General features: G+C 39.1%; 1 protein-coding gene across 1 annotated transcript in view; it reads left to right on the top strand.

The window, feature by feature from the left end:
- Positions 1-25,202, top strand: part of LOC147487593 (uncharacterized) — a 37,919-nt gene extending 12,717 nt beyond the window's left edge. The window contains exons 2-3 of the mRNA XM_086574071.1: positions 20,653-20,684; positions 24,906-25,202. Of these exons, the coding sequence (XP_086430197.1) occupies positions 20,653-20,684; positions 24,906-25,202 (329 nt within the window). The remainder of the gene's footprint in view (positions 1-20,652; positions 20,685-24,905) is intronic.
- Positions 25,203-26,416: the final 1,214 nt, after the last annotated feature.

The following is a 26,416-nucleotide window of genomic DNA, read 5'->3' as shown; positions in this document are numbered from 1 at the left end:
CTTACTCCCGTTTTATTTGTATAAACAAATAGGTCTAGAGGAGATGCAACCTACTAAAATGACATTGCAATTAGTCGATCGGTCTATTAAGTATCCTAAGGGTGTGGTTGAAAACGTGCTAGTTAAAGTCCAAAATTTTTACTACCCGGCCGACCGTTATCCTCGACCGCGAAGTCACTAACGACTCTGTACCTATCATTTTAGGGTGTCCCTTCTTGGCTCTGCCAACGCGGCTCATAAACTGCAGCGATGGTTCGATGTCCTTGTCCTTTGGCCATCTTTACATTGAGGTAAATGTTTTCGAGCGAGGACACGCGATATCGATTCATCTACAAATGGAGAGGTTAGCATGATCAAGAGCTTAGCTCAAGATTACTTCAAAACATGTTTTCGAGAAACAGATTAACAAATTTCTTTCCTTGAAAATTCCGACTTTAACAATGACTCCACGGTAGTAGACGAAATCGAAGAAGAATTCCTCGCAACTCTTTTGCACCGCTTCTTTACCACTTCATGAGTCCCCTTGCCAACAACCATTCATCCCTTGATGCTATGACGGAAGATGAATTTTTCAATCTCTATCCCAAATGATCCTTTTGACCCACCTATTGAGGAATGTCTTGCATATATCAAGATTTCGATGATATGGACTTGAGAGCTCTAGGCGAGAATCATTCACCTTCCATCACCAATATTCCTTACCCTCTACCCTTTTCAAAGGAACCTCGAGTTTGCACTCGATCCTTTAGTTTCTCCTATGCTTCATGATTTTTTAAATCCACCTAGTAAACAAATACTTCCCAAGGATAAACCACTTGACACCTTCATTTTCAGGACTTGAGGACGGTCCCTAACTACACCATGAATGAGTTTTGTGCTAAACCCACATCCTCATTTTTCCATGCTTTTCTCTAAAACGTATCCCAATCCACCATATCTTCCACAACCATTCACTTTTCCACACTTATTCACTAGGACACCCTCTCGTTCAAAGATGAAACATAAGGTGCATGCTTTCGGTTATGTTATAGGTCTATCCGACTTAAGCTTTCATTCCACTAGGGTCAAGTCGTAGGGAAATCTTGGTGCTTGATTGTGTTTGCATATGTTTTCTGTGATATTTATTTATGAAACGATCCACAACAATTTCGGTTGTTGATATATGATAAACTGCATATTCATACATATATTTAGATAAAGTCTCGAGTATCTGACTATAAACGACTCGATTTTTGTGTTTGGTGCATTTCCTTTCATTTCCATATATTGGTGAATGCACCGTTCAGTAACCGGGCCCTCCCTATGGAGTGTGTGGTTGTAAGTACCGGATCCTAAGTCCACGGTTCACATAATTCACGTTTTCCACTCTTGCATGTTTTCTTGGTTTTTGAGTCATGTTTCTCTATGGTGTGAATTATGTCTTTACTGCTTATTGTTTTCCTTTATATTAAACTTAATTCATAAAAAGTAAAAAAGTTTAAAGCTATAAAAATAGTAATCTAGCAAGTCTCGGGAATCTGACCTTAAAAGACCCACGTTTTAAAACAAATTTTTACAAACCTGTTTTCAAAAATTTGATTGGGGGTGGGGTGTTGGTTTTTCCATTCTTGATTACTCAAATTCCTATTCTTACCCCCACCTCGCTCCCTTGTCAAAAAAAAAAAAAAAAAAACTGCTACTCGACTTCTCCGTAGACCGAAAAATTTCCAGTTTTCTGCGGGTTGTTCCAGAGGTCATTTGCAGCTGTTCCAGGCGTAGTTTGAGATGACATCTCCTACAATAATACCGAACAGTCTTTGAAGATTTGTTCCCAAAGCACTACTTATGGTGCTTGGACTGTAGGTGATCACACACGTAGTTTGGGAACCGCTTATGGTTCTTGCTAGCATTTGTTCTTGGACTTGCCATGCCCATTTGGAATACAAGACCCATGGTGCTATTGGGTAGATAATATGCATATCCGGGAGATAAGGTAAGTTTTTAATTCCATTTAGTGTCTGCTTATGTCCCAAGCAATTTAATTCTGTTAACGCCATAATGGGTGGAACTCTTATAGAGTTCGTCGGTTTTTTATATTAGTATGTTTTAACCTTGTTTTGCGATGTTCCGAATTCAACGCATTTCCATGGTATTTTTCTACCCTCTTTATTTAAATGCTTTGAGGACAAAGCATGCTTCTTGTTTGGGGGTGGGCATAGAAACACGTGTAATTAAGGCATCTGTTAGGATATAGATATGTATAATATGCACTTGTTCTCTAGTTAAAAATTTCAAAAATTCAAAAATATAAATAAATAAGTTATGTTATACACTTAGAAATATTGGTATTGTTTTCTTTCTCTATGCTCTTAACAATCTAGAAGTCTCACGTAGCTTTTGCATTAGAATAATTTTTAGAAACTTAGGTTAATATGTAGGTAATAATCTTTGCATCTATCTATAAATATATTACATGAGTATCTATGATTGTTAGCAGTAAGTTTATGAAATCTAGGCTAGAGTACTTATTCAACAAATCCCGTGAGAATATAGCCTAAAGCCTTATAAGAGTGAAACATTTGAGAAATGATACAAGGGAGAAGTAAAATCCGGATAGAGAAATCACACGTCCACTTGCTTGATCACTAAACCATATCCTAAGCGAGAATTTTAGGCCCTCTTTGATCGATATAGCCAGCGAAATTCAAACCTATGAATTATTTTCCGCTAGTCGCCCCTCTGAGCCTTTCTTTAGCCTTTCATAAACCACAAATCCTTTACCCTATTACAAAAACAAAACAAAATAAAAAAAAAAAATCAACCTACCCAATTTAGAATAAGTCCGAGAATAGAATGAGGAAGAAAAGAAGAAGAAAAAAAACCTTGTAAACAAAAATTAGTTAGTTGCTTGAGAAAATAAAGAAAAAAGAAGTTTCCATCCAAAGAAAAGAAAAATATAAATATAAATAAAATAAAAACTCCAAAAATAGAATAAAAGGAGTCAAAAGCCAAAGAAAAAAAAAAAAAAAAAAATGGCTAAGGATGGAAACAAAGTGTAGAAGCAAAAGTAAATAACAAGGTTTTCTCTAGTTACATAATATGAAGACTCTATTATCTCAGATTTGTCCTTTTTTAATATCCATTTCCTTCCTTCTTAAACCATCTCCTAATCCCCGAAACACCTAATAAAGACCCCTAGCTCAATTAGGAATAGGTTAGTGTGATAGTAAGTGGCAGATGTGTTTGATCGACTCCGGCTTCCTTGTGTGTTATTGAGATTGTAAGGTAAAGTGTGCCCACTGCGCACTAGAGTAGTGAAACTTGAGTGGAAAAATCAGAGTGTTGTATCTTGACTATTATTGTGAGAACCTACTTAAGGACGTTATTCCGAGTTTCAGAAACGGACCTGCTATTGCATTTCATAGTATTACTCATTGTATATATGTTTATTGTAGATGATTGATTATTATGCATATATTAGCTTAGGTTTTTGACTTGGTTATTCTTGGTCATAGCTAGTGAGATGTATATATAATTTGGAGCATGAATAAGGAAACAATAGTTTTCTTTCTTAGTCGTTGTAGTATAGATGAAGTTTGTGAGTACCTTCACTGGAAAACTCTCATGAGGCTATAACTCGTCCACTAGGGAATTCCTAGTGGTTTAAGGCCTTGTTGCATATGGTCAATGCAATCGCACTCAGCGAAACGAGAGTAGATAGAACTCCATTTTTGGTCACTTATTCTAATTTCTCATCTTTGCTTGAGGACAAGCAAAATGCTGTTTGGGGGTGGTTTGATAAGAGCCCAAAACTATAGTTTTAACCCCTTAACCATCATACTTTTAGACCAATTATGTGAGTAATAATTAAGAGTTAATACTGATTACGTGTTTTTATGCATTTCAGGCTTCAAAGTCCATTATGTGCAGAAATGTGCCACTTTAGCGAGATAAAGGAGCAAAGGTCGGTTGCTAAGGAGTTCTATGATTAAAGGCCAAGATTCAAGAAGACAAAGCCTTTCTAAAGCCTGGTCAAAAGCTGAAAAGTCGACGCGGGCAGAAACAGCACACAAAGTCAGCAGAACTTCCGAAGGGCGTATCTTTGGACTCAGACCTCAGAATTGGGCCTACCTTATGTCAAAACGACCGGATCGGAAAGAGCTTTCCAATGGTCTAAGACTTGACCCAATCAGAGGAGCAGAAGTAGACGAAAAGTCTGTTGAAGCCAACTGCAGCTGAAGAAGCCTTTTTGGACTGAAAGAATTGGGTTTTGGGCCTGATTCTCTGGCCCAAAACATGGCTCCAAGCCCATGCACGATTTTTGGATCTGAAAGTATAAAAACAAAAGCTTAGCTCTTTGTTAATGGTAGATAGTTAGACCTAGATTAGAATTAGATTAGTTAGCCTCCATTAATGAGTTTTATAACTTAGTTTTAGAATTTCATTTTCTTGTTTTAGATTAATTTCTTGAATCATTGAATATCATTCATTAGATAAATAAAATAGTGATTATTCTTGTCATTTCGGTTTTTGTATTTCAATCTATTAGATCTAGTTTTAATTCTTGTTGATTATCATTTCTTAGTTGTTAATTAGATTTTAATTATTGTTTAATTTAGATTAATAAATTTTGAATCTTGATATTATGTTTAGTTTAGATTTATATGGAAATGATTGCGGAATGATTCTCGGCTAAACCTCCATTAGAGGGGGTTGAGAAGCCTTGATGAAAGCTTGATTCCGATTATCGTAAAGTCGTCGTAATTTCTATTCCACTCTAGAAACGATTAATTCGCCATGAGAATGGGTTTAATCGTTCACATGCTAGTTATGAATTGGTAGAAATGTCATGTGTAATTAGGGATTAGGAAGAACCAATTGTTAGCGTGGCGATTAAATTCGGATTACTTACGATTATTCTTCGTTAGTGAGTTTAAGTTGAGTTAAGGTGGAATCAATCCCCCCTAATTCCTTATTATAGAATCAACGTAGTATTTCCGTAATTGAATCAATTATAGTTTGTATCTTGTGGGCAGTTGCATCGTAGTATAATTCCCCCTCGTAAAACTCTCATTAGACTTAAGACTGATTAATTAGACTAGAAAACATTCCATGCTAGAGAACTAGGAGTGGAACGAATTTATTACTCCACTCTATTTCGATAGAATTGAGAGTAGAAACTTTGATAAATATAGACACGTAAATAGTTTTAGTTTACTTACGTTTTGAGTTCATCGTTCATTTCATAGGTAGACTATTCAATTTTATCTTTTATCAAGATGCCTCGTCTTTTTTTTTTAGTTGGTTTTCTCATTCAAAATATATCTCTATCCATATAGAGGTTTTGCCAAGAAGATAAAATTATACATTAATCCGATATCATTTTGGTTACTCGGTTGTATAACTTTCATTTGTATATCTTATGGTTTTAAAAACTATGGAGAGATGTTTTATGAAACTCATACTCAAAAGCAGTGATTCTAGATGGTACTACTTGAAAACAAAATAGATAATCTTATGTAACTTTCGTGTCGGCTCTATGGTGGACCCAATCTAGACGGACATAGCTTCAGCTACGCGAGTTGGGGGATTTACTGCGCAAGACATTTAATGTCCTGACCCGGGCGAATAGCTCGGTGATATAGGTAACCCTTAGTAACCAAAGCTGATCTCAAACTGCCCCTAGATTGCGTTGTTTTAGGGGTTGGTCTGTGTAAAATCCATTGCCCATTTTGAAAAATCACTTAACTATTGATGTATCAAGAATCTATCATTAACAGTGCAAAGAAAACAACATTTTTGAAAAAGAAGTGAAAAATAAAGAAAAGAAAAATTATATACTCACTCCACAGATTCACACTTACTACAACAACGAGTAAAAAGTGTTTTACAAAAAATATGCGAGATATACTGTGGACTAAGGCTCCAGCACTTACAACCACACCCTCCAAGTGGAGAGATCACCGGATTGATGTATCCCTTTAAAGTAAAATATGGAAGGAATGGAAAAGGAATACATTATAAAAGAGGATTCAATCCTCGTAAATGGGATCTTTAAGAAAGAGTTTTTAGCATTCCAGCTTCGTTCACGTCACTTGTTGCTTCAAAAGCTGTGTTTGTTAGTTTGGGATTAGGAATAACTTGACCTGGGAACACACCTTTCTGGGTTTTATCTTGCATGGATACTAGGATTTGGATTTGCTGTTGCATGACATATAACATTATTTCGGTGCGCTTATCTATTTGGACACTAGTTGATGGTGTAACGGGGACTAGGTCTCTTTGGTTGTTGATAGGTGGGTTTTTATAGTTTTGGTTAAATTGGGATGGAACTAATGATCTGTTTTGATTGTTATAGGTACCTTGTCCTTGTCTTTGTCCTTGTCTAAAGGTATTTGTTCGTTTGTTGAAACCTGGTGGTGTTTGGTTTTTTGGAATGTTGGTCCATGTGAAGTTTGGATGTTGTCTTCACGGTGTATTTGGTACATTGAAAGCACATACTTCATCCAGCTAAATTGATGATAGGTTTGTGATCAAGTGACATGTGGCATCTATATGATTTAAGCTTAGATAGAAATTGCATGGTAAGGTATTTACGTTCATGACAGGATGAGGGTTTAGGCTGGCATCTATCTTTCTTGTGAAGGTTTCTATTAGGGTTTTGATTTCTGGATCTGATTTCACCTAAAAAATACCACTAGCCTTAGATGTATTGGGTTGAGCTGTTCTGGAATTGTTTATGTCACCCCAATGGGTACTCTTTTCAGCTTGGTTTTCAAGAAAGGTTAAGGCTTCTGTTGCACCTCTATCCAAGAAATTACTATTACTCATAATGTCGAGGGTTACTTTGTGTTATGGGAGAAGGCCTTTGAAGAAACATTGGACAAGAGTGGATTTTTCTAGTTTATGGCGCAGACATGAATGGAGTAGGTCAGATAATCAATCACATGCTTCGGAAAATGTCTTACTCGTACTCTGTTTGAAGAACTGTATCTTGCTTCTTATCTCTTCTATTTTCTTCGGCAGAAAGTATTTCTTCATGAAGGAGAACACAATATTTTCCCATGTATCAAAATGGTCGGCCTTCTGTGAAAGAAGTCAAGCGTGACTCTTGCCAGCTAGAGTGAAAGGAAACACTCTTAGCTTAACCTGATCGTCGGTGACGCCCGGATGATAAAAGGTATTTCATACTTCATGCATCCGGTGTAGATGCTCGTACGGTAACTCGTGTTCTAACCCGTGGAAGATGGGTAGAAGATTGAACACGTTCGGTGGAATCCTAAAATTGCTCATAAGCGGTGTGAGTCGTATACAAAATGGAGGCCCATCTTGCAATGGTGTGTAGAAGTTGGAGAGAGGTTCTTCAGGTTGCACTACTTCGTCAGCCATCTTAAGAGATGGAGGACTAGAAACAGAAGATTGTCTAGGGCGACGAGCTCTCCTACATGAGTAAGTTTTATTCTTGCTAATACTAGAAGTGCCTAAACGCATTATCATACACTTTTAGCAAGACCCCAAAACTATCCTAACATGCACAAACGGTGCAATGTATGTTCAAGCAATCAAAATTCATTTTTGCAAGTATGGAGTTTTGAAAGCTTTGCTTTTGGTCTATATTTTACTATGCCCTGTTTAGAGGAACGGTTGGGCGATAGACTAGGATGGCTCTACTACACGTCTCAGAAGAGTAGGCAGTCACTTCACCAAGTGGTGTGTAGTGCTACCAAGAATCTCACTCACGATGAATCTGGGGGAGGGGAGTGAGGAAAGTAGTTGGTCCATCAGAATCTAGTAATTGATTTACTCTAAATCCTCATGGCTATATGTTTGTCCTTTTCTAGAGGAGCATGACTACTTTGGGCTCTAGTTAATTGATTTTAATTAATATTTTTGGTCTAGGGATTTCAAGAATCAAGCAACGTCCAATTTACCTACATTGGGTAATGACTTCCCAATGGTTGTTATGGCTCGGGTTCAGCCTTATACGCGAATGTAAATTGTAGTGCAGAAAGTAAATTTCAAACAATCACGTAAGCATGCTTGAACACACAAGTATCCTCTTACTTAGGCTTCGAGGAGGTTTAGAATTTACCTTTCAAGTCATGCTTACACGCTGCTTGAGGAGAAGACGATATCGGTTGGCACTTGATCTGAGAATCATGCCCAACATTTTGAGCTTTACCCTGTTTTAAGTTACAATAAAGGCCTACTTAAAAAGCCCACAAGTTGGGTTTTGACAATTTATACAATTTTGCCTTCAAGGGCTCAAACTGAAAACTAACCTAAGATTATACTAATCTAGTTAACTAGTTTTAGATTAATCACCTAGATTCACTAGAGTCAATTAGAATTAGAGTGTTAATTACCAAGTTGGTTGAAAGTGTGTGAGCTATAATCCACAACTTGCCTCACACACTTGAACTTCCCAAGGCAATTAAAACTATAATCCCTTGGTAAGTATTGAACTTAAACCAAGTTTAACTCATGTTCATCATAAGAAATCAATCAAAAACCAATTTTTCTTTTTTCTTTTTTTTCTTTTTTCCGTTTTTCTTTTTATCACTAACTATTACAAACAAGTTCCACTGTTTTCTCCTACTCTATTACAAAATCTGGGCTCAGAGTGCAACTGTACGTCACAAATCAACTGGGATACCAAAAAATAGGATACACTTCACTGGAGGTGAGGTCACCTTCGCCACGCTCGCGCGGTCGCCCGCCGACCCCGATGAACGGCTGTCATCTTTTGCCAGTGTCTTCAGCTCCTCTCCAACTTTGTTTTCCAGCAACTTGATTTGTAAAAAAGTAGATCAGTACAGAGAAACAATAAAATGAAATGACAAAAAATTGAAAAAAAAAATAGAAATGGAGAGATGAGAATGATGCTCCCTTCTTAGATTCTCAACCAATCACTCTCACTCCTTCAATCCATGACGACAGTGCCATTTTAAGTTATATTATTGGTTTGTATACTCCAAAAGAATTTAGATTAGAAGTTGAGGTTTATCTAAAATTGTTTAGAGTTTGAGTGAGGGAGATGTGAAGAAGAAAGGTAGACTTTTGAAATGATTAGAATAGTTCTAAGCAATTGAAAACTTGAAAGCTAGATTGTTGTATTGAAATGACTTGAAAACATGAAGGGGAAGATTGATTAAAACATTGAAATGAAAGCAAGCAAACAAGTTTGAAGATTGAAACAAAGATAAGTAAATAATAAGTTGATTGAAATAAAGAACAAGGAAATAACAAGTTGATTGAAAGGAATTAAAACAATAAGAAAAATAAAAACATAAATTGAAAAACAAGACAAGAATTAAACAAACCAAATGGTTTTGATCATAAGACAATGAATGGGTTTTTTTCTCCCTTGCTTTTAGCTTATATACCCCTAATTTTGCTTTTTACAGATTTGCCCTTCTCCATTACAAACTAGACACCTCACCCTTTCACCTTTTAGCTTGGTTTCTTCATGACCAAGATAGGTTTAGGGAGAAAATCTTCATAATTTGAGATAAGGGCCTCCATCTTTGGTCTTCTAAATTAAGGACTTTGACTGTTGACTTTGACCGTTGATTTTGACTTTTTCAACACTTTTCCACAGCAGCTTTGGTCTTCATAATAAGCGTGATTAAAGCTCCTTTTGGTGTTAAGATGCAACTTTTATGATAAGTGGTATGAAATACTCCTTAACCTGAAAAAAGCAGTAAAAACTATGAGTTGTCTTTTCGTTAAGCGTAAGAGGGAATGTAATGTAGCAATATATGGGTAATAAAACACACATTTGGGACCTGATCAACTCCTGTACATCAAAAGCATCGAAAGGTTAGACCAATGTACGAAGAAGCGGTGCAAGCTGAAATACAAAAAATGCTGAATAATGGCATAATTAAATATGTGGATCAGTACTATGCTACAAATGTGCTATGCTTCTCCTTCGCACTCAGTACAGGTAAATGGGACTCCGAAAGGGTATTTTGAAGGGAAAAGAGGGCTCCGACAGGGCGACCCAGTCTCCCCTTATTTGTTTGTACTAGTCATGGAGATCTTGAGTGCTCTTCTCTACAAAGGGCTTAAGCAGAAAAAAAAAAATCAATGCGCACTCCAAATGTAGGAAACTGGACATATCACATCTATGCTTTGCCGATGATGTCCTAATATTCTGCAAAGGTAATATGGAATCTATGCTGGCTATAAAAGACATCTTGCAGGACTTCTCTCAGGCTACAGGGCTTCAGTTTAGCAATGAAAAGACTACTCTCCTAACGGGTAGCATGTCAGAAGAAGAAGGACGAGAATTAGCGGCAATTATGGATATTTCTCTTGAAGCTCCCCCTGTTACTTATCTAGGGCTACCTCTTACGGCCACTAAACTGGGTATAAGAGAATGTTTGCCTCTTATCGAAAAGATCATGGAGGGAATCTCAAATTGGAAGAATAAAGACCTAAACAGAGCCGGAAGAGTACAATTGGTGAAGTCGGTTCTAGCATCGTTCCAAGCCTATTGGGCGAAGACATTTGTGTTGCCAAGAACAGTGATTGAGAAGGTGGGGAAGCTGTGCAATAGGTTCATATGGGCAGGGCCAAATATGGAGAGCAGAATGCATCATGCTAGTCATGCGACTCTCAGATTTGACAAGGATCAGGGAGGGCTTGGTCTTGTGGATCCAAAAGTTTGGAATCAAGCTGCGTACTGTGGTTTGGTGTTTAAACTTGCGCAGAAATCAGATTGTTTGTGGGTTAGATGGGCATGGCAGCAACACATAAAGCACAAGCAGTTTTAGACGATGAAGGTGCCGAGGGATTGCTCCTGGGTGTGGAGAGGGATTTTGAAACATCGAGAAGTTTGGGGCCTCTATACCTGAATAACCAAGCTAGAAGCTTGTTAGGCAACATCGTCCTAGAGGATGCAAAGGTTTTTGCAGTTTTAAGAGAGGGGAGATGGTCGAGCTGTATCATTGATATGCCGGAGGGTGAGGTAAAGGAGTGGATTCTGGGAACTAAGATAAACTCCTACATCGATGAGGATCAGGTGACATGGACCCCAAGCAGTACAGGAAATTTCTCTACTTCCTCATCCAACTCTGTACTGAAAAAAGTGAGAAGTAAGGTAAAATGGTTTAAGATTGTGTGGGGGAAATATTCAGTACCGAAGCACTCCTTTACCACTTGGCAGCTGTTTTCGGGTTCTCTCCCAACTCAGAATAGGTTGATGGCCAAGAGGGTGATAGCTCAATCAAAGTGCTGCTTGTGTGGGTGTCACGAAGAGAGTTCATCACACCTCTTCTTTGATTGTCCGTTCTCGAAACTGGTCTGGCAGAATTTCAAGATAGCCATAGGACTGCAAGAGATGGTGCGAGCATCGCATATTGAATGGTATTACTTGATGAGAGTTTGCAGAGCGAACACATTGGCTTCTGAAATGATAAGAACCTTTACCTGTGCGGCAGTCCAAACCATTTGGAATGAGCGAAACTGGAGGCTGAAGAAAGACAGATTTTGGTCAGCAGATGTTGTGAGCTAGAAAGTCTTTAGCAGCATGAAGATCTATATGGGTAAAACACTGGAGCATGTAAAGGAGGAGAAGGCTGCAAAAGTGTTGCTAGCGAAACTGGGAATAGGAGTTACTCTAAAGCAAAGAGATGAGGTATGGGTAAAATGGAGTAAACCACCTGATGGGTTAGTAGTACTGAACTCAGATGGATCGGTACAAAATGAAAGGGCCAGCTATGGTGGAGCGGTAAGGGATTGGAATGGAGATGCTCTAATGGCGTATAATGGCAGCTCAACGAGAATGTCAGTTCGGTACCAGGAGTTATTGGGAGTTCAGAAAGGGCTAGAAGGTGCGGAAAATATGAGGATTAGCATAATTCAAGTGCAGTCGGATTCTCTGAGGGCAATGCGGATTTTGGCGAAGGAGGAATAGGTGCCATGGCACTGCCGGAACATAGCTGCTCATATACAAGCTGAGATTTTGAAGTTCGAGATGGTCACTTTTAAGCATGTTTTTCGCGAGGGTAACCAAGTCACATATTATCTATCTAAGCTAAGTAGGAACTTTTGTAATGAGTGTGTGTACTTTATACCACCGCTGGATCACAAACTTAATGATTTGATCTTGGCGGATAAGGTAGGGAAGATGTATCTGCGAGTTTCTTAGTCCCATATATAAAGGTTGGGGAGTCCAAAACCCCCTAGTTATTTCAAAAAATATATATATATGGATCATTCTGAATGGGTCACTAACATAGTTGTAGTCCCTAAAAAGGATGGGAGAGTTCGAATCTGTGTTGATTTTACAGATGTCAATAAGAAATGTCCCAAAGATCACTATCCGATGCTAAGGATAAATGAGTTAGTTGATCGAATAGCTGGTTTCGAGTTAATTATTTTCTGTGATGGATATTCAGGATATTTCCATATTCTAATGGCTATTATATATCAACTCAAAATGGCATTTGTTGTAAATGGAAAGATATACTGTTTTATCAGAATGCCATTTGGGTTAAAAAACGCAGGCGTTACATATCAAAGGCTAGTAGAGAAAATGTTTAAAAAGCTTATTAAGCGAATCGTCGAGGTGTGTATCAACGATATGGTTATAAAATCCATGAGAGCTGAAGACCATGATAAAAGATCTCGATACCGTATTCCGGATATTGAAGGAGTTTAACATGAAGCTTAACCTAAAGAAGTGTACTTTCGGTGTTAGTTCTGGAAAATTCTTGGGGTACATTGTTACCAAGCGAGGTATCGATGCTAATCTAGATTAGATACGAGCACTTCAGCAGATGCCATGATCAACAGCTAGAAAGCAGATACAAAGGTTGATTGGAAGAATAACTACTCTCAACAGATTCATTTCCCGTACTTCTGATGGTTGTAAGCCTCTTTTCAAGTTGCTTAAAAAGAATACTAAATTATGTTGGAATGAAGAATGTGAAGAAGCATTTTCTGAATTAAAGAAATATCTGCAAGAAATGTCAACACTTACAAAACCAGATGAGGGAGAAAGTTTTCTTCTCTATTTGGCTGTATCAGAATTTGCTATAAGTTCAGTGTTGGTGAAAGTTGAAAATGGTGTTGAAATTAAAGACTAGTGTATTTTCAAACCAAAACAATGCTCGAGGTAGAGACATAGTATTCGACACTGGAGAAGTATGTTTTAATGCTTTTATTCTCATTTTAGAGGCCAAAGCCATATTTTCAATCACACTCTGTGATCATTATGACAATTCTCCCATTAAAGCAAACTCTGGCAAAAACGGCTAAGTCAAGAAGAATGTCCAAATGGTCGGTATTAAATAATGAATTTGGTGTCGGATACTGAAACAGGGTATTAGAGAAAAGTCAGGTACTGGCAGACTTTCTTGCTGATTTTCCATGCGAGGATGCTAGTTGGGGCATGGAATAAGAGGAATTTTCAGTGTTGCAAGAGCCTGAGGATATTATCGATGTAGATGATCCATGGGCTGGAACAAATGGTTGGAGACTATTTGTCGATGGATCATCAGGGAGTAAGTGATGTGGTATCGGGATTGTGTTGGTCACACCTGAAAATCAAAGGCTCAAAACAGTAGTGACATTGGGATTCCATGCATCTAACAACGATGCTGAGTATGAGGCCTTAATCACAGGGTTGGAGATGGCCAAGTCTCTTAATGTGAAAGATTTATCAATTTTTAGTGACTTGCAGCTGGTCGTCAGCCAAATTAATGGAGGATATGCAGCGAAATGTGACAACATGGTGGATTATCTAAACCTCATAAAGGTCAAACTCAAAGATTTCAGTAAACTAATGCTTCAGCATTTAAACATAGGAGAAAATAGACATGCCGATGCTCTGGCGTATGTGGCTGCTATGTTGGAGAATACTGAGGGGCGAACCCTGCATATTAGAGTCCATCAAAAGCCAAGCATTGACATCGAAGAAACCCAAGTGATGGAGATCGATACACTGGGGGCGTCATGGATGCAAGCATATATATTGTTTCTTTTCGATGCTAAATTACCAGAGGACAAAAATGAAGCAAGAAGAGTTAAATCAGGATCCCACAGATATATCCCAGTTGATAATGAGCTATATCAGAAAAACCTTGGTAGACCAAGCACATTTAAAATGCATATCTTCAGACGAGGCTCATTTGATTATTGCAGAATTGCATGAAGGAGAATGTGGTAACCACTCAGCGAGGAGATCACTGGCAAATAAAATAACAAGGCAAGGTTATTTTTTTCTCAGATGCAAAGAGATTGTCTTCGATATGCTAAAAAGTGTTTCGATGCCAAATAAATGGAAAAGCTATACATGTGCCAGCTGAAGAGTTGCACTACGTATTGAATACGTGGCCTTTTGCACTCTGGGGTATGGATATTGTCGGTCCTCTAGCACCTAGAAGAGGTAAAAAGCAGTTTATGCGTGCTGTCACAAACTACTTCACCAAATGGGTAGAAGCCAAATCGCTACAGCACATAAAAGAGCAAGATGTAATAAAATTTCTCTTCGAAAGAGTAATTTGCCGATACGGATTTCCTTATGCCATCATATCGGATAACAGGCCACAGTTTGAGGGTAGGAAAGTAAAAACTATCTTAGAATCGTACAAGGTAAAGCACTTCACATCTGCACCATATTATGCTCAAGGCAACGGGCAAGCAAAGGCAAGAAATAAAACCATCATGGATAATATCAAGAAAAAGCTGGAGGACAAGAAAGGTCTCTGGGTGGATGAACTAAACAGCGTTCTATGGCCTTATAGAATGACACCATGAATTGCTACTGGAGAATCTCTTTTCACATTAGTTTATGGCATGGAAGTAGTAACTCTATCAGAAATTGTGGTATCCGGACCAAAGTCTTAATGAATGGCCAAAATGATGAGGTAATGGCAGTAGAAGTTCTCAATCTCGAGGAAATAAGAGATCAAGCAAGATTAAAGCTCGACACATACCATCGGTAGTTCAAAAAAACTTTCAACAAGAAAGTAAGAGAAAGACATTTTTAGGAAGGTGATTTGGTATTAAAGATGGTTTCTCAAGCAACTAAAGAAAAAGGAGCAGGCAAACTAGCAGCAAGTTGGGAATTGTTTTACATCATTCATAAAGTAAGTGTTAATGGGGCTTATTACTTGAAAACTGCAGAAAGTGAGGTCTTCGCAAAACCTCAAAATGTAAGCAATTTGAAAGCATTTTATCAATAAAGAATATTCTAAGTGTCATGATGTATGTTCGAAGTTATGCATTCAATAAAGATATTGAAATTTCTAAAAGCAATATCGATATAAATATCGTAAATCCTGGTATCTATAGAATCATATATTGATAAGAAGTAAAAGAAAAAATCCTGGTGATCTGTAGGTCCTCACCTCGATACCAGGTCAAAGAAAAAATCATGGTTATATGTAGGTCCTCAACTCGATAGAAAATCCTGTCTTGGTAGCAATGTCGAGTTCAAGTAAAAGAAAATCCTGTTCTTGGCAGAAATGTCGAGTTCATGTAAAAAAATCCTATTCTTGGCAGCAATGTCGAGTTCAGGTCAAAGAAAATCCTGTTCTTGGCAACAATGTCGAGTTCAGGTAAAAAAATCAAGTTCTTGGTAGCAATGTCGAGTTTAGGTCAAAGAAAATCCTGTTCTTGGCAACAATGTCGAGTTCAGGTAAAAAAATCCTATTCTTGGCAGCAATGTTGAGTTCAAGTCAAAAAATCATGTTCTTGGTAGCAATGTCGAGTTCAGGTAAAAAAAATCTTATTCTTAGCAGCAATGTCGAGTTCAGGTCAATGAAACGCAAGGGATTGGCAGCAAATCAAGAAAGCTCGGTAACTGTAGATTTTCTTCAATATCAAGTAAGAATAATCAAAGGTATGTATTTCAATTGATACTACTTTTGAGAGGAGTAGTATCGAAATTCTAATTTTCTTTTCAAATATTGATAAGTATCGAAAGTCCAAAATTGATACTACTTTTCAGTGGAGTAATATAAATTGCTAAGTATAAATTGATACTACTTTTAAGTGGAGTAGTATCGAAAGTCCAAAATTTCTTTTCAAGTATTTCTAAGTATCAATTGATACTACTTTTAAGTGGAGTAGTATCGAAAGTCCAAATTTCTTTTCAAGTATTTAGTAGTATCAATTGATACTACTTTTAAGTGGAGTGATATCAAAAGTCCAAATTTCTTTTCAAGTAGTTCTAAGTATCAATTGATACTACTTTTAAGTGGAGTAGTATCGAAAGTCCAAATTTCTTTTCAAATATTTCTAAGTATCAAAGTTCTAAGTATCAATTGATACTACTTTTAAGTGGAGTAGTATCGAAAGTCCAAATTTCTTTTCAAATATTTCTAAGTATCAATTGATACTACTTTTAAGCGGAGTAGTATCGAAAGTCCAAAGTTCTTTTCAAATATTGCTAAGTATCAATTGATACTACTTTTGAGTGGAGTAGTATCTAAATTCCAAATTTCTTTTCAAATATTTCTAAGTATCAAAAGCTACTAACAAATATATTTTAAATATAAACAAACGACAAGGAGCAAAAAGATCTATTTCATAATTCAAAAGAAATTTAAGAAAATGTTGCAAGATAATCAAACCATTGTATCAATATTACAAAATATGGGAAATCCTCAAATGAAAATTTGATTATGGCATGAGTCTTTAGGTTGGTTTGGATCATTAGATATGGCTTCAAGAATTAAACCTAGATCGGCAAGCATATCGAGTCCCTCTAGAGAGGCGGGATCAAGAAGTAAGGATTCAAGATTGACAAGCAGGGTAGTCGTGATGTCGGCTGAATTGATTTATGTAACTTCATCATCACTAGCTTCTTTGTCAGTTTCATCAATAGCTTCTTTATCATCTTCGACCACCTTTTTGTCAGTTTTAATGGCAGCCTCAGAAGAAATCACATTCTCATCACCAACATTAAGTTTATACTGATCAATAAGATGTTGCGGAAGATAAGGCATGAAACTTTTCATGGTACCATTTGTTCATCAGCTTCAGCCAGCTCGGTACCGGCTTGGGCTATCTGGGCTATGAGCTCTATTTTTTCTTTCTCATATTTAGCTACCATTTGTTCATATGAGCTGTTCATTCGATTCATGTATTAGCTATATTCATAGAAGGACCATAGTATGCATTGGGCCCATAGAGAATAGGCCCAAGACCATACTATGCCCCAAGAAGTAAACCTAAAGAGGGAGATATAAAAGGGAAGAGAGGGGAGGCAGCTAGGGGAGGAGGGGAAAAGAAAGAGATAAGAGTGAACTACGATGGCTTGATTCCCTGGAGGGATACGTAGGCAACCTAAGAGGTGCAACCAAGTCAACTAATGGCATCGTCTATAGGGAGATAAGATAAGTTGCTTTGAGTTTTACACACTATTTACTTTAGATTTGAAGTTAGCTTTACATAATCCTTGGTGCCGCAAGATACTGTACTAAAATCAAGTGTTTCCACTACGTGCTGTCACTTCACATTGCGAAATCAAATTGATGCAAGATTTTTATATTACTTATTTTGTTATTGAGTCAGTGATATCTTTTGTCGATTTCCTGGTTTTATATCGGTGCACTTGGCAGAACATATAGTTCTTAAGGCTTTGAAGTTATTTGTCTTGAATTTTGGTGATCTGCGGAGAGTGGTGTGTAATTTATTCTTTTTCTTGATGAAGAAAATGGCTTAAGCATTTGGTTTTGAGAGCAAATTGATCTCAGATGTGTGGTTGATGTTGGGTGGTGGTGCTCCGATCAGATATGGTGGTGAGTGGAGAAGATGGGGAAATGGGTCGGTTTGGACCCATTTCAGATCTTGGTAAAATGGGCTTAGTTGGATGTTGTTGGGCCTTTTTGCCATGGGCTGTAGGAGTCTATTCTGAAAAGAGTTGTGGGTGCTTGAGTCGTGGTGATGTTGATGCTGATTTCAGATGTTGAGTCGTGGAGAAGTAGGAGTGTCATCATGCTTCCTACTTGACCAGGAATTGCTTTCTCGAGTTGACTGCTTACAGAATCAAGGGCTATCGTTGTTTTCTCAGATCAACAAGTGAAAAGTTGCTTGAACTTGTCAAAGAGAAGTCAGGGCAATGTTATTATGGATTAAATTGTCAAGAAGTTACTAAGAATGGTTTAGATGGATATTTTCTAGTGGAATCTGATATGAAAGTCCAGAGTTTGAAGACGGATTTTGAGAATCTAAAGAGAAGTTTACGGACCATAGCTTCCGTATTGTATCAAAAAGTTGACTTGGTTCCTTCTCAATCACAGTCTTGGAACATGGAGTTTGTTGAAACAGGCAAACTAAATACCTAGGCCTTGGAGGACACTGGATTTAAGCTCAAGGATGAAATTTTAGTAACTGCTGCATTGCGAGAGAAGCTGTTCACTAAGGATTAGGAAATTTATCAGTTACAGGCTGAGTTGGCAACAACTTTAAGGGGTCATGCCATTCTCCGATGTGAAATCCAGCCTGGCACTAGATGCCTTTTCTATATGTCTCACAAGATGAAGGATCTTGAGCTTCAGATTTTGAGGAAGGATGAGTTGTTCAGCCGGCTAGAAAGTGACCTGCATAAGAGTGCGAAAAATTTGAAAATCGTGGAAGGGATCTTGCCAAAAGTATATGAAGAAAGAGATTCATTGTGGGAGGATGTGAAGCAGTACAATAAGACCTCCCTCTTTGTTTAGAAAATGTTGATGCTCTTTTCAATTGTATTACGCAACCTATCTAGAGGAGCAATTAAGATTTACATGTTGTACATTCTCTAGTAATAATCCAGATTATAATCTATTATACTGTGGTGAAGTGTGTGGGTTGGTGGAGTAGTGTGTGGACTTATGGAGTGTGGGTCATGGCGTAGTGTGGGAACTGGGGGTATAGTGTGGGCATTGGTGGACTAGTAGGGTGTGGACGGTGGTAGCAGGATAGGTGTACCACCTCGGGTTTGTGCGGGGCTGTTAAAAAAGGGTTGACAATCACGCAGAGTATTGCCATAAGGGTGACGGGTCTAACAAGGGGCAGCATAGTCCCCTCCTTTATGTTATTGGTGATTTTAGTTTTAGTAGAGTATGCAACGTAACAACATCGACGACGAGGAAGTTGGAGACAGGAGAACAATGAGATCAATAGATTGGGGCGGAGATCAATGGCTTGGAGCGTCTGAATACGTATGGTTTTAGGTTACAGAGAAAGAGATAGATCATCGGTACCACGGAACAGAGTTGAGATTGAGCTGGTATTGAGAGATGGATCTATCTCACCTCATTTACTACCTTATTTGCATACATGGATGAGCTGGCTCTAAGCCAGAAAACGGGGGGATGAACCCTTCGTAGACTGCTGTGTTCGAATCAAGCTTGGGGCAAAATGAGCTGCCTCTAAGCCAGAGAACGGGGGAATGAGCCATTCGTGGACCGCAGTGTCCAAATCAAGCTTGGAGCAAAATGAGCTGCCTCTAAGCCAGAGAACGGGGGGACGAGCCCTTCGTGAACTACTGTGTCTGAATCAAGATGGGGAAAAATGAGCTGCCTCTAAGCCAGAGAATGGGGGGATGAACCTTTTGTGGACCGCTGTGTCTTAATCAAGCTTGGGGCAAAATGAGCTACCTCTAAGCCAAAGAACGGGGGGGATGAACCTTTCGTGGACTGCAGTGTCTGAATCAAACTTGGGGCAAAATGAGTTGCCTCTAAGCCAGAGAACTGGGGGGGACGATCCCTTTATGGACCGCAGTGTCCGAATCAAGCTTAGGGAAAAATGAGTTGCCTATAACCCAGAGAGCGGGGGAGATGAAACCCTTCGCGAACATGATATAGGGTTTTACAGTGTGCTGAGGAGAATGGGATGAGACCTTTACGGAGATGTTGAGTGGTCCTAATAAGAGCGAAGGGGTTGAGACCCTTCGTGGGTATACTATTGAGTTCTACAAAAGAGAAATATAGAGGATCTTCGCGGACATAACATCGAGTTCTAGGAGTAAGTACGAAGGGGATGAGACCCTTCGCGGATACAATGCTGAGTTCTACGAAAGAGAAACGAAAAGGTGAGACACGTACTCTGCGGACATAGTAGTGAGTTCTATGAAGGAGAGCTTATGGCTGGGATGAGACACTTCGCAGACATGGTAGTGTGTTCTTAGAAGGAGAGCTGGTGGCTGGGCTAAGACACTCCACAGACATAAGATCCGAAACAAGCTTGGGGGCAAGCTAGGTTGCCCCTCATCAGACTCCATTCCAGAGTAGAGACAGCGGGGGGGGATGAGCCCTCCGCAGACATGATATCCGAATCAAGCTTGGGGGGGCAAACTGAGTTGCCCCTCATCAGACACCATTCCATAGTAGAGACAGCGGGGGAATGAGCCCTCCGCAGACCTGTGGTCCTAACCAAACTTGGGGGCGAACTAAGTTGCCCTTCAACAGACTCCACTCCTGGGTAGAGACGGTGAGGGGGATGAGCCCTCTGCGAGCCAGAGTTCCAAATTACAATTGGGAGCAGTCAACATATCCAGAGGGAACAATACTATTGAGTTCTACAATAGAGAAATAGAGAGGATGAGACCCTTTGCGAATGGGATATCGAGTTCCATGAGTAAGTGCAAAGGGGATGGGCCCTTCACGGATGATGAGGTCCGAATTCAACTTGGGGGCAAACTAAGCTGCCCTCAACATCTCCAAGGCAGCGGAGGGGATGAGCCTTCCATGGATGATGAGGTCAGAATTCAACTTGGGGGCAAACTGAGCTGCCTCCAACATCTCCAAGGCAACGGAGGGGATGAGCCCTTCGCGGACGATGTGGTCCGAATTCAACTTGGGGGCAAACTGAGTTGTCCCCAACATCTCCAAGGCAGCCGGGGGGGGGGGATGAGCCCTTCACGGATGATGAGGTCCGAATTCAACTTGGGGGCAAACTGAGCTGCCCCAAACATCTCCAACGCAGTAGAGGACGAGCCCTTCGCGGACCCTCATGTCCGAGTCAAACATGGGGCAGGCTGAGCTGTTCCCAGATGTGCATTATGAAGGAGAGCGAAGGGGCATGGCTATGTCGTGGAGCTACCCAAATGAGTGCGGGGGGGATGAGCTCTCCGCGAACCCTCATGTCCAAATCAAACTTAGGGGCAGACTGGAGTTTGATCAAATTTCCAATATCGCATTTCGGAAGACTACATTCTACGAGAGGGGCCGAGACCCTTCGTTGACATGATGTTAAGTTTGAAGAGTGAGAGCGAGGGGGTGAGACCCTTCGCAGAGAGGGCAGTGAGTTATATAAATGAGAACTGTCGGTTGGGTGGAGACACGTCGTGGACATGGTAATTAGTTCTATAAAGGAGAGGAGGGGCTGAGTACTTCACAGACATACGGCCTAGTAGTAGAGTACAATGATATGAAACATCCTGAGGAGAAGAAGACTACATACATTCACAGGATACTACGGATATCTAGAGTTCAAAAGGAAAGACAAGGAAGTTCAAGGACTTCTCCGGTCCGCCGTCGTCATCACCGCCAAACTCGAGATGGGGCAAATGTATTAGCCGTATTCATAGAAGGACCATAGTATGTATTGGGCCCAGAGAATAGGCCCAAGACCATACTATGCCCCAAGAAGTAAACCTAAATAGGGAGATATAAAAGGGAAAAGAGGGGAGGCAGCTAGGGGAGGAGGGGAAAAGAAAAAGATAAGAGTGAACTATGACGGCTTGATTCCCAGGAGGGATACGTAGGCAACCCAAGAGGTGCAGCCAAGTCATAAGAGGACCTGAGGGGTCTCGGTCAGAGGTTTAGGGTGCAACAGTTCACCAACTTGGTATTCTCCTCAACAAATTTTTTCAAATCATCAATAGCAGCCTTTTTAGCTGTTTCTGTAGAGCCAAGTTTCGTGGTGGTGAGTGCATGTTTTTCTTTTTCCACATCAAAGGATTGCTGGAGGCGTTCATTATCCTTATTTAGTTTTTCATTTTCTTCTCTAAAATGGCGGAAAGTAGCCATATCGGTCTCAAACTAACTAACTAATAGCAACAACTTTAAAATATAATCAAGAATACAAAAGATGGGGGCATATAAATAATAGTCAAATAGTTATAATAGCAAGCCAAAAGGTATATACGTGCCTTTTCAAGCGAAGTACACATGATTTTAAATCGTTCATTGGCCAAAATTTCAGCTATTGATAATCGATCTCGAGGAAGGATGGTGTTCAGTACAAGAGCCTCACCGAGTCCAGGTGTTGGAGGCTCAGCAAATAAATAGGAAGAGGTTAGAACCCTTCGTTTATTATGGAGAACCAGGTCTGGCAAAAAAACTTCAGCAGAAGAGGAAGAAGCATGAGAGTTAAGTGGAGCAGTGGTATGAACAGTTGATGGAGCAACTTGAAGGTTAACGGGCACCGAGGCAGATGTTGTAGTCTTCAAACATTTTGACGTCTTGACAGCAGGCAACACCTCAGTAGTCGAGGGATGCTTCCTTTTCTTCAGCTAAAGACTAGTATCAGTATGTTTTTCTTTGGATGAAGTGGGAGCCTGGGATGAGCTACCTCCAGTTGATTTTTTGGTGGACAAAAAACCGCTAGCTACATTACTTTTTCCATGAGGGATTCGAGATGCCATATATGTATACAGTAAGCAGTGGTGGTCAAACACATCCTGAAGAAGGGCATAATTATAGAAATCAAGAGTTTCATGTTTGATTTTGGGAAAAAGATCTTTAGTCATAACAAAGCCATTATTTATATAATCAAAATAGCCTTGAGGAGTGTTACAAGGTAATTCAGAGGAATCAAAAGTTTTTCTAAACATCTTTTCAGAAGAACAAGGCTGTAATGAACCTTGAACAGTTTGGGATGGTGAAGGGTCTTGACCTCAAGATTGATCTTGACTTCGAGATTGATCTTGACCTCGAGACTTATCTGTTTTAAGCATGCTACCTTTTAAAGTATAAAGTAGAGGAAGATAGTTGGTGGCATCATGAAGGGTAACGGGGAGAGGATTTCCATATTTATCAGCACCGGTTCTGGAAGATAGTTCGAGATGGAGTGTTGGAATTTTTTTGTCAACACAGTCGTAATAGGCAACGTACCTCCGAGGTTAAATACATGGTGCACCAATGTAGGAACAGTGATAGGTCTGGATGATTCCTATTTACCAGAAATGATGAGAGGATAGAGAGGCCATCTACTGTCACTCTGATAATACCTTCTCGGCTACTTCGTTTCTTGGGGTAAAAATAACCACTAATCTCTAGTGGACCATTTTTGGGTTTTTCAGTACGTTCCACAAAAGTGTAATGGTTTAGAATATCAGGAAGCCTGATTTTTTGGGATCTCCGCATGTTGGGATCAAGATGGGCATTGTAGTACTTGCAAATATACATCAATCTCCAAAAATTTCCCATGCCTTGGCCTGGAGAGATATTCAAGTGGTTCAATACCTCTCGATCGAGGTCAGTCAATGGGAGTTGTAAACCAACAACTAATTGCCCAACAGTAATGATGATGGACTGGGCATCACGACTTTGGCATTCCGTCCCTCTCCTAGGGCCAGCACAGTGTCGAAGGGTGATATCATCTGGTATCGCATATGCAGCTCGCACTAATTCTAGATTTGGTCTCTTTGGAAAATAGGGGTTCAGACCTCGACTCCATATACTAGTGTCTTCGGTAATTTTACGCTCCGATTCCGAGGTCACGATCTCGAAAGGGTGCCATGGCAAGCCTTCTACAATATAAGAAGGTTTCCAGGTTTGGGATGTCGAGGCTGATGCGGATGAAGTAACTCAAACATCAGACTTGGTATCTTCACTTGACATATCGATATCCCTAAGAACAATAATTTTTTTTAGAATCATATCCCTTATCGGTACTACTATCACTATACTCATTACAATTATATATGATATTATTTATTACACACATGTCGAGATTTTGTGGTGGTGGTATCGGTGTTCATAATGGTATGTTTGGCATCGAAAGAATACGATCTTGACGTCGAAGCCAGGAACGTTTTGAGATAGTTCTTTTAAAATTAACACAAGTTTTTCACCTAGCTATACTGAAACAAATAAAAAACATGAATTTCATAAACCCTATATATTTGAGTTTTTATAGTATCGAAAGTTTAAACAGTGCATAGCAAATGTATCATTCTTGACACCCTAGATTAGAAGATGAACAGACGAGTTAAAATTTTGAACTAAGAAATTAAAACAGACATATGGTAAAGATAAAAGTTTGTAGCGTTCTAACCTGTGTGTTGAGTTTGCATGCACAAAAAATAAGAACATCAAAGGGCTTCTTGAAAGACCTGATAATAAAAAGCTCTGAGTATTGTTAATGGCGGTGTGTGTGTGTTTTTCTTTTTTGTGATTCAATGAAGAAAGAGAAATTGACAGCAAGGTTTATGTACTCATAATTTTGGGAGTCTTTTCATCTTACACAACACGCAACCGTTTCGTTTTTCCCCAAAAATTCAATTTTCAAAATATTTTTCGACTATTGGGTTTTCTCGAAACATTCATTTTCCAGGAGGGAAAAGTGAAAGTTTCGAGAGGGGGCGATGTCGTGGGCAAATATTGTAAACTGATATTTCAGCATTTTAATTTTATTTAAACATCGACATATCGACATAAGGGTCGATATCTCGATATAAGTTGAATTGTTGCAGGCATATATGAACGGGAAAAAGAGTATAAAAGGAAGAAGAAGAAGAATGGCATGTGTCAGAAGATAATTGGTTTAAAGTTATTTAGGAAGACTATAAAAAGACCGGATCAGGAGAAAGAAGATTCATTCTAACATTCTGAGAAAAACTTGTAATAGAGAGTGAGCGATTGTATAACCGCCATTGTTGTTCAATACAAAAGCTTAGTTTTACATCATCTCAATCTTCAATATTCATTTAAACATTAGTTCAATCTTAGTGATCTTAGAGAGTTTCCACATAACACTACAATGATGACACTGAAGCTCTCTTGGCTGATCTTGAACGAATTAGAACAGAAAAGGTTAAGGCGAAACTTTGGAAGGTACGACAACAACAGGAAGAAGAGTTCAAGGTTAAAAAGGCAGAACTCGTCCGAGGCAACCCTTTGCTTAATAACACAGCGTGCTCCATTGTCAAAAGGAGGTGGGAAGATGATGTTGCTTTCAAGATGCTGACTCCAGGTGATATCAATGCAACTAAACAATTCATCAACGATACCATCCGAAATGACTTCTATTGCAAATTTCTGCAAAAGTTTACATGAAGTAACTCTCTAGTCTCTACTAAATCTAATGAAATGCTAACAAAACAATTCGTAGATCAGGACCTTGCTTCGGTGTACCATGTGATGATTGATGCCCATGGGCATCTCAATGTCGTTATTAGCGTTTAGATTGGGAATGGAAATTGCTTTTTGCTAAATGTCAAATATCTTTTGCATCTTGTTTGAATTATTGCTTCCAAACTTTACGAGTACAATGAGGAATTGCAAGTATCCGAAGTTTGAACATTGGAACTAGATATAGTGTGTTGTGTTGCATATTTAAATTTTCCTTTATCCATATATACATGTGTCCACCATTCAGTAGTTTTTGCCTGTTCAAAACCATGCTGAATGGCAAAACGCTCGGCCACAAAGTTTCCTTCTGTGCAAGTCTAGTATGGATGGAATAAAAAGCGGGCCTGGATATCCATGTTGATTAAACTAAGTAATTTCCCTTGGTAGCGTCTGACCAATTCTTTGTGAGACAATAGAGAGGCTCCAAGATCCATCTATTCTATTGCAAGGCTTTAGACACCCGGTATGGTATTATAATCTCAACATCTCATGGCTATTATATTAGTCCATATACCGGCCTCTTCTTTCTATTTTTCTGTGCACAGCTATAGGGGTATTCTCTTCCTTTTCTGTCATGTCTGCCCACTCCTAAGCTACAGTGGCTATTTCAATGGTCACTCAATTCATCTCTCAAGTACTAAAACAACTCCCTGGTATGGTCTTCAATACTTTCAAAAGGTTTTTCGACACTACATAGGAGAGTATGTTTCATCTCCCGCCTTTCGAACTTGCATTGTTCAAAGGAAATTATTTGCAACTCCATATTAATTTATGGATCTATATCCATTGATGGGTTTTCACAGAGACAAGCCACTAGAATAACTTCCTTGTACGGTGTTCAATCCTTCAAAAAGGTTTCTGGGCACTACATAGTTATGCAGAGTGATAGATGAATAGCTCTCAATACTCGCAACAAAGAACAGACAATCTCTATTCTGTTTAATTATTCAAATCAAAAATTGGTTTTCTTAAAACTCTAAGAAGCCTTTATATAGGCAGCCTAAAATACATGTGAAATAAGAACTGGACTCATGCTTTGCGATACTCACAAAGCCCACAATCTACTGAACGAAAATAACAACTGAAAAGTAAAACCTAAAGGGGCGCCCACCCTCTTATAGTGCCTAGGATAGGGGCGC

Source organism: Coptis chinensis, chromosome 7 (assembly GCF_015680905.1).
Source record: "Coptis chinensis isolate HL-2020 chromosome 7, ASM1568090v1, whole genome shotgun sequence".
Lineage (NCBI taxonomy): Eukaryota > Viridiplantae > Streptophyta > Magnoliopsida > Ranunculales > Ranunculaceae > Coptis > Coptis chinensis.
Note: the sequence above shows the minus strand (reverse complement) of the source record. Positions and strands in the feature narration are given on the sequence as shown.